The sequence below is a fragment of the Engystomops pustulosus genome, chromosome 9 (genome assembly GCF_040894005.1).
Source record: "Engystomops pustulosus chromosome 9, aEngPut4.maternal, whole genome shotgun sequence".
NCBI classification, from domain to species: Eukaryota; Metazoa; Chordata; class Amphibia; order Anura; family Leptodactylidae; genus Engystomops; species Engystomops pustulosus.
Window position 1 is genome coordinate 30,686,171 of NC_092419.1, and position 9,403 is coordinate 30,695,573.

At 39.4% G+C, this 9,403-nt stretch overlaps 1 protein-coding gene across 1 annotated transcript; it reads right to left on the reverse strand.

Annotated features, from left to right (window-relative positions):
- Nucleotides 1-1,942: 1,942 nt before the first annotated feature.
- On the reverse strand, nt 1,943-9,088 carry LOC140076442 (uncharacterized). Its single transcript, XM_072122970.1, has 5 exons — nt 5,452-9,088; nt 5,245-5,364; nt 5,029-5,097; nt 3,537-3,613; nt 1,943-2,767 (listed from the first exon to the last, which is right to left on the reverse strand). The coding sequence occupies exons 1-5, from the start codon at nt 9,086-9,088 to the stop codon at nt 2,606-2,608; spliced, it is 4,065 nt and encodes a 1,354-aa protein (XP_071979071.1). The 3' UTR covers nt 1,943-2,605.
- Between the last annotated feature and the right edge of the window lie 315 nt (nt 9,089-9,403).

The window sequence follows — 9,403 nt, forward strand, 5'->3', positions numbered from 1 at the left end:
TTGAGTATATATGGTATGTGTTATTACTCCTCTGTATTGCGGGAGGAATTTATTAACCCCTATATGTAAAACTGCTTGTAAGGGGGATAATTCTGCAGCTTCACCTGCCATGGTGGAGATTAATCCAAAAACCTCTGACCAAAAAGTCTGAAGCCTTGGGCACTCCCACCACAAGGTAACTGTATATTTTATCATTGTAATCCAAGCCAGAATTTTTTTGGGTCCCTGTGACAATTGGATTTAAAAAATGTTGGATTTTCATAAGACCCAGAATTAACAATAAATCTTAATTACAGACACCGTTTATAACTCCTACAGCTGATTATTGTAGCCTGGAGCTAAAGTACAGTGAATTACCAACATCCAGAGGTCTGTTTGTAACTAGGGGTCGTCTGTAAGTCGGGTGTTCCTAAGTAGGGGACCGCCTGTATGTCTCCTGAATGATCCTGTAGATGTTACGTGAGTTTATTCACCTCTAATGAAAAATATCTGGACAAGTATCCTGCCATAAGGTCTGAAACAACTTACGAGTTCATTCACACGACCGTTGGGGGATGTATATACGGCCGCTGTATATACGTCCCCCATAGGCTGGCAATGGGCGCACAAAATGGTACGGAACAGTACCGCTCCGTACCCGGAAAAAACGATAGGACATGGTCTATCCTTTCTCATATTATGGTGCCATGTGCCATATATCCAAATGGAAAGGGGCAGAGGCGAGCAGCGCTCACCCCCTCCTCATCTCCCGTGCGCCGACGTGTGCCCAACGCACACCTTAGTGTGAATGTAGCCTTAGAGATGGAGTAAGCCAAAGAAAAAGCTGATAGAAAACTGATAGAAAATGCCGAATTTAAGTAATTTAATGGTCAGAATTAACACATGTGAACACCTAGTAGTGTATCCTGAGAAGTCATTACTGATTTTTTTTATAGTGATTGTATCAAGTTTTACATTTATTCCCTATCCAGAGAAAAGGAATTGATGTACAATCCTCAGGGGTCCCAACTATCAAGTCCCCCTCAATCTAGAGAATGGTTGACCGGAAATCATCAAACCTAATGGATATCAGTGGGACTTCTGGATAGTTAAAGTCCAATATAAGTCAATAGGAAAATGGGATAAATATAAATCTTTATACAACCCCTTATTCTGAGTTTACTACATCTGTACTAGTAAGTGTCATTGGAATGGAATGAATACTGCATTAAACTTCTCTTTGATGGTGAGTATTGAAGGGATGAGGTTGATAGATTGATGATATGATTGTGTGGATTGCTGGAAGGGTGGGATGGCCAACTCACCCGACCCCCTCTCTATTATAGGTTTGGAGTATATGTAGTACATAATTTCCAATACATATATAGAAAAAACTTAAAGGACATTGACCACCAGTATAAAAGACTGTATGCAAATGAGCCTGAGGGGCTCTAGGCTTCATTAACACCTATGGAACTCGGAGCCCCTCAGGCTAATTTGCATACAGTTCTTCATCCTGATGGTAGATGCCCTTTAAATGACACCCCCAAATAAGTGTGTTGCAGCCTCTGTTTGTAAAGAGAGACACTACAAGCTGAAACTGCTGGTACACAAGGAACTTCTGTATACAAAAAGAGACTGGTGTAGATGGGCAGTATCCTGATGAACAATACCACTGGAGAGGGTGAGTACAGCCGGCTTTTATTTTTATACCCTTTGGGGCATTGTGTTTCGCAGACCCTGGTGCCATACAACCCCTTCAAGGCTAAATTTAACCTCATCAAAATATATGAGAAAGTTACACCAATTGACCCCATAACTTTTTTCTTTTTTTTGTATTCGGTCTAGGAAAGAAATTGAGACACCTTGTGCCAAGTCCTTCTGGTGCGGTGGTTGTGGTCGACCCCAGCACCAAAAAGGGACCACCTAAGTTTTTCAGTAATAACAATGGTGAAAAAAAACATCAGAATGGAAAATAAAGCTTTATTTTTGTATAGTATTTAATACAGTTAGGTTAATAAATAGCATTTACTTAAATAAATCTACACATTATGCTCAGCACGATAAATATCAATCTAATGCAGTATATACCATAGTAAAATCATAGATATGTATATATATAGTACATGTGCTTTCTAGATATAGAGGTAGTTAGTCAGTGTTCACTTTTCCTGCAGCTCCTCCGCAGGTGACATCTAGAATTACACGCTGCCCTTTAAAGTATCATAGCTATATATAATGCTTGGAGTATTTTAATCTTCTATATGTGTCCAAGCTTTGAAGATGAACAAGTATTAACTGCTATGACATTGTTTTCATTTTATCTTATAAAGATTTTTTTTTTAATTTAGCTAACATAAGAAATCCCAGTTATACTATAATGATAAATACGGATATTAATAGAAGTTATTATTGGGATACATTTTCAGATAAATACAAAAATACAATAATAAGAACAAGATAAATATAAGTTTTTTTAAATATTTTTTCTTCATACGGTTTTGATCAGCCTTGAAGTAGTAGGTGACATTTTACAGTAGACGTAACGTTGGGGCCTACATACAACAGTCTGGGATTCTATTTGTTGCCCTTCTTAGGAAGGTCACAATCTTTGGTCCAGTTCTTCTCATGAGGCTGATGGTCTTCTGTGATGGTTACTTAGTCGTATTCCTCTTTCGACGTCTGTCGGTAAGGATGATCTTGCCGGATTTACCCAGCGAGTGTGAGGGAAAAAATTTGGAGCGCTGGAAACGGCAAATGCGGCAGAGGAATGATAAAAAGCCAATATCTGAAAGAAGAAGGGTATAAGTATCACACTTGTCGTAAAGTCTAATATTACTGAAGCTCTCATGAATGGAGTGTGTCTTAAACTTTGCCTAGAATCTGTTGAAGATACAGTATGGGCCTCTTAGTGTAGATGCTCCATAACATAGTTAATCCGATCACGTAATTCCAATATCTATAGGATATTGGATATAGGATATCTATGAAACACCATGAAGGAGAGGGACTTGGAAAATATTGTCTACATCAAGGTCTTGTGTTTGCCCACCCCCTAGCGATCAGTCTGTCTTGGACCAAGATCTACAAGCAATGTTTTAAATCATTAATCTCACATAAGCACTTTAACATACAATCATTTGTATAGTATTAACCTGTGTGAGTAATACTGAGAGGCAGCCTATTAGACCCTGCCTCTAGCAAGGTCCCATAGGCAGATGGTGAGGAAAGAATTTGGGGGCTCTTTTGCGGACAGCAACATGTCATAGTGTTGTTGGATGCCGACAGGAATAACTGAAACACTTCTCACTGTTACATAACCGGATGGTAAGTGCTTCTACCCAGCTCCTTGCATGGTGCTAGTACTGGACTAGCAGGGGTTTAGGAGCAAGGAAGGAGATGATTCACCTCATGATCACAATCCTAATTGTGATATGAATAGTCAGCACCCTGGGTGCAATCAATTAATGTCCCCCTTTAGTATTGCCACATAAACTTTTGACCATGTTTAACAATAAACTAAATACGAGATAGCAAATGCCAAGGAAGGAACTTACCCCAAACATTAATACTGCAAGTAAGATGACACCCAAGACGGCAATCAGTCCTAGGAGGATAACTCCCCAGTATGGAACTGTAAGGAAACATAGTTTTATATAGACATATATTGACATTATTGCAATTATTCACAATATTAAATCAATACATCCAATCAATAAGTCCAGTGGACTTTACCTAACACTATACAAGGCTCATTGGCCATTGGCTCAGGATTGGGCTGGTATCCATTGAGAAAAAGCAGTGCCCCATCTGTATTTATTTTGGCCCCAGTTGAATTTGTTGCAATATGAATACTTATAGGGGGTCATTTACTAAGGGCCCGATTCGCGTTTTCCCGACGTGTTACCCGAATATTTCCTATTTGCGCAGATTTCCCCTGAATTGCCCCGGGGTTTTGGCGCACGCGATCGGATTGTGGCGCATCGGCACCGGCATGCACGCGACGGAAATCGGGGGCGTGGTCGAACGAAAACCCAACGTATTCGGAAAAACCGCCGCATTTAAAAACGGAAAATGTGTCGCTTGGGACACGCTTACCTTCACTTGGTCCGGCTCGGTGCATTTCAGGGCATTCGGATGCTTTTCAGCGCAGCAGCGCCACCTGGTGGACGGCGGAGGAACTACCTTAGTGAATCCCGGCCGGACTCGAATCCACCGCCGAGAAGGTGCCGCTGGATCGCGAATGGGCTGGGTAAGTAAATCTGCCCCATAGTGTTAATGTGTTACTTGTACTAGTCGCAGTAGTACTCTTGGTAATGTAATTTGAGGTATCAATCATTTCTGTACAAATAATTGCTTAGTTTCCCTTAAAAGAACTTTCAGGGCTAGATATATTAGAAGGATGGGGTTGGCATTGATTGAGAAAAAGCAGTGACCCAAATTGATTATTTAGACATAAAGGGATGTTCTCATCTTTAGAATGTATGGAATATTCATGGTTTGACTTTTAAAATGTTGAATTCTTCCTAGTTAGCAAGTCCAACACCAGTCTCCTACTCTCAGGCCTTCTGTACGCAGTGCTGGGCTGAGAGGTAGGTGAGGGTGAAGGCCTTGAGTAATTTTCTCAGCTGCCTCTCAACAAGCTCATTAGCCAGCTATAAAACCTCCTTCTAGCTGGAATTCCCTGCCAGTTATTGGTTAGACCTTCCTGTGTAAAGATACCAACTAACCTGGACTCTAGTTACCTGACATCTGCTATGTTACCAGACTACCCCTTGCATTACTGATTTTGTACCATGCCGCCATTTTCTTGTGACTTTGGTTTGGACTTCGATTTGATTTTATCTTGACCCTCTCTTGTCTTCCTTATCCCTCTACCATACTTTATCCATTGTAGGGAATGTCACCTAGTTGGGGCTGTGGAATAACAATGTGATTTTGTAGATTAAACAAGTTACCCTTCAAAATCACAAGCCACTATGTGAGATCTAGGTTGAGTGAGGTTGCCACATTTATACCTTACCGTAATAATTATTGTTAGTAATTTACCTGCAGATTGCTCAGAATTAGTTTGGGTAGAGTTGAACAGAACTTGGATAGATGCTCCTGTGTTTAGTGCTGCAGATATAAAAAGAAGAGATGCAACATTTTTGGAATACATTGAGATAGAGCAACAACTAGTAACTGCATCTCATCTTCTACAAAGACAAGCAATGATAGAAGTGTGTAGTTGCATTTTATAATGCCAAAGTTTGTGTCACTTACAGATCGATGCAGCAGAGGAGCCTGAACTAGATGTTGAGCTTGGAGATGTCCCAGCAATAGTAGACTTGGTGGTAACCCTGGAACTGTTTGATGTTATAAAAGTAGTGGATCCAGGAATGGCTATAACAATAGAATGAAAGAATCCAATAGTTAAAGGAGTACTAGATTGAGATGCCATAGTAGTCTTGGTACTGGTATTGATCTTACCTGCTACGGTTGTAGAAGTAATAGTAATAGCACTTGTTGCAGAACTAGAGCTTCCGGCAGAAGTGATGGCAGTACTGGATCCCGATGTGGTGGTGATTTTGACTGTGGTCTCAGTCGAGTTTGATGCAGTACCAACACTTATAGTACTTAGGTTGCTTGGTGATGTTTGCGTTGTTGTTGATGTTAGTTGTGGTGTGTCACTTGTGGAGAAGGTACTTGTATTCTCAGTATGGCTCGGTGCTATAGTACTTGTTTCTGTGCTTGTTGGTGATGTGAAGTCAGTTGTTGTTATGGATGAAGTTGGAATAGTTCTTTCACTGGTGTAGATAGTTAATGTAAACTCACTAGATGACGATGCTAAAGTACTTGCTTCTCTGCTTGTTTCTGAGGTTTTCGTAGTAGTCACTTGAGGTGAAGATGGTGCTTTTTTTGTTTCTGGTGTAGAAGTTGTTGTTTCCGGTGATGACATTGCTGTGTCATTGGTGGAAACAACAGTTGTAGGTTCACTAAGTGATGTTACTAAAGAGCTTAATATTGAACTTGTCTCTGTACTTGAAATACTGGTAGTTTCCAGTAAATTTGGAGATGTAGTTTTAATGGTAGAAAGAGCATTTGTAGACCCAGTAAGGGATGTTGCTAAGGAACTTGGTTCTCTACTTGTTTCTGATGTAGTAGTAACGGTTTCATGTGAAGTTGGAGATGCAGTTTTATTGGTTGAGAGAGTAGTTGTAGACTCACTAGTAGGTTTGGAAAAAGTATATGTTTCTGACATTGTAGTAGATGTTGCTTCAGATGAAGAAGTTGTTTCACTGTTGGAGAGAATAGTTGTCGTCTCACTAATGGATGTAGATAAAGTACTTGTCTCTGACATTGTAGTAGTTGTTTCAAATGACCATGACGTGTCGGTGGAAGAGTAAGCAGTTGTTGAACCAGGAAGAGATGTTTCTACAGAACTTGTTTCTGTATTTACTTCTGATGTAGTAGTTGATATATCAGGGAACAATGTTGTTGTTTCAATGGTGGATAAAGTAGCTGTTGATTCACTGTAGGATGAAGCTAAAGTACTTGTTTCTGACATTGTAGTTGTCGCTTCAGTTTTTATGTCACCGGTAGGGACAGTAGTTGTTGATTCATTCCTTAATGTGGTTGTTTCTGATGTTGATTCCGTTAGGTATGTTACTAGTTGACTTGTTTCTGTACTTGTTGCATCTGCCTGTGTTGTGTCGCTGGTGAGGGGATTAGTTATTGATTTACTAAGTGGTGTGGCTAAAGTACTCGCTCCTGATGTAGTTATTGATGTTTCTGATGAAGTTGTTGCTTCATGTGAACTTGTAGAATCAGTGTTGGGAAGAGTTTTTGATGTAGTAGTTATGTCTGATATTGTTGTTGTTGTGTCACTGTTGGATAAAGTAGCTGTAGATTCAGTGAGGATTGTTGCTGCAGTGCTTATTTCTGCACTTTGTGACATAGTAATTGTTGCTTCAGTAGAACTCGTGTCACTGGTGGGAGCAGTAATTGTTGAATCTTTAAGGATTGTGGGTAAAGTACTTGTTTCTGGTGTTGTTGTAGTAGTTGTAGTAGTTGTTGCTTCAGGTGAATATGTTGTTTCTCTGGTGGGGAAAGTAGTTGTTGATTCACTAAGCATAGTTGCTAAAGTACTTTTTTCTGTTTCCGATGAAGATATTGTTTTGTCACTGGTGGGAAGAGGAGTTATTGATTCACTAACTAAATTTGCTAAAGTACTTGTTACTGTTGTTGTTTGTGATGTTGTATTAGTTGTTGCTTCAGTTGATGATGTGTCATTGGTGGGAAGAATAGTTGTTGTTTCAATGAGACTCTTTGTTACAGTACTTGTGTCTGTAGGTGTTTCTGACTTTATAGTAGTTGTTGCTTCAGTTGATGATGTGTCATTGGTGGGAAGAATAGTTGTTGTTTCAGTGAGACCCTTTGTTACAGTACTTGTGTCTGTAGGTGTTTCTGACGTTATAGTAGTTGTTGTTTCAGGTGATGATGTTGTTGCGTTACTGGTGGGGAGAGTAGTTTTTGATTCTGTAAGTACTGTTTCTAATGTACCTTTTTCCGCAGTTTCTGACAATGTGGTAGTTGTGTCAGTGGTAGGGAGAGACGTTGTAGATTTAGTCAGGATTGTTGCTAAAGTAGTTGTTTCTGATGTTTTATCTGATGTGGTAGTAGATGTTTCACTGGTGGTTAAAGTACTTGTTGATTCACTAACTGCTATTGCTAGGCTACTTGTATCGGTGGTTGTTACTGACGCTGTAGTAGAAGATGATTCTGGTGATGCTGTTGTTATGTCACTGGTGGAGAGAGTCGTTGTTGACTCAGTAAGGGAAGTTTCTAATGTACTTTCTGGTGTAGAAGTTGTTGTTTCTGGTGATGATATTACTGTGTCATTGGTGGAGAGAATAGTTGTTGATTTAGTAAGGATTGTTGGTAACATACTTGCTACTGTTGTCATTCTTGATGTTGTAGGAGTTGTTGTTTCTGGTGAAGTTGTTGTGTCACTGGTGGATAGAGTAGTCATGGAATCAGTAAGGAATGTTGCTAATGTACTTGTTTCTGTAGTTGTTTCTAATCCTGTAGTAGCTTTTGTTTCCAGTGATGATGTTGTTGCGTTTAAAGTCATTGTTGATTCAATAACTGATGTTGCTAAAGTACTTGTTTCTCTATGTGTTTTTGTGAATGTAGCGGATGTGTCAGGCGTTGATGTTATGTCACTGTTGGTGAGAGTAGTTGTAGATTCAGTGAGTATTGTTGCTAATGTAACTGTATCTGTTAATTCAGACATTGTAGTAGTTGTTGTTTCAGGTAAAGTTGTGTTACTGTTGGGAAAAGAAGTAATTGTTTCTGATCTTGTAGTAGCTTCTTTTTCAGGTGTTGTGAGAGTAATTGTTGCTTCAGCGAAGATTGTTTGTAAAGTGTTTGTTTCTGATCTTGTTTGTGACGTTGTAGTACTTGTTGTTTCCACTGATGTTGTTGTGTCACTTGTCGGGAGAAAACTTGTTGATTCAGTTAGTGGAGTTCCTAATGTACTTGTCTTTGTAGTTGTTTCTGATGCTGTAGTAGCTGTTGGTGCCAATGCCGATGTTGTTGGCTCACTGGTGGTCAAATTAGTTGTTGATTCACTAACTGATGTTGCTAAAGTACTTATTTTTGTATTTGTTTTTGTTGATGTAGCAAATGTATTAGGTGACGCTGTTGTTGTGTAACTAGTGGGGAGATTAGTCGTTGAATTAGTAGTGATTGTTTCTGTTATTTCAGGCTTTGTAATTCTTGTTTCTTCTGAAGTTCTTGTGTCCTCTGTTGTTGTTTCAGTAGTTGTAGTTGTTTTTGTTTCCAGTGATGTTGTTGTGTCACTTGTAGCAGTGGTTGATTTAATAAGGACTGTTGCTAAAGAACTTGTTTCCATAGTTGTTTCTGACGTTGTACTAGTTGTTGTGTCATTGATGGGAAGAGTAGTTGTTGATTCACTGACTGAGGTTCCTAATGTATTTGTTTCTGTAGTTGTTTCTGATGTAGGAGCAGTTTCCAATGAAGCATTGTCACTGCTGAGAAGAGTAGTTGATAATTCAGTAAAGATTGTTGCTAAATTACTTGTTTCTGATGTTGAAGTTACCATTTCCGATGATAATGTTGCTGTGTCACTAGTGGGTAGAGTAGTTTTTGATTCGGTAGGGATTGTTGCTAATGTACTTGTTTCTGTAGTTGTTTCTGAAATTCTAGTAGTTGTCGTTTCAGGTGAGATTACTAATGTACTTGTTTCTGGTGTGGTAGTTGCTGTTTCCAGTGATGTTGCAGTAGTTGTTGTTTCAGTTAAACTTGTATTGTCACTGCTGGGAAGAGTAGTTGATGATTCTGTAACGATTATTGCTAAAGTACTTGTTTCTGATGTTGTTTCTGATGCTGTAGTAGGTGTTGTTTCAGGTGTTGATGT

Excerpts from the sequence above, each read along its gene's own strand:
- LOC140076442 (XM_072122970.1), bottom strand. The coding sequence starts at position 9,088 with ATGGTAACTTCAACATCAGAAACAAGTAATTTAGCAACAATCTTTACT. Across the intron at positions 3,614-5,028 it reads TAATTCTGAGCAATCTGCAG|TTCCATACTGGGGAGTTATC; the intron begins GTAAATTACTAA and ends GTTTCCTTACAG. Across the intron at positions 2,768-3,536 it reads TTGCAGTATTAATGTTTGGG|ATATTGGCTTTTTATCATTC; the intron begins GTAAGTTCCTTC and ends TTCTTCTTTCAG.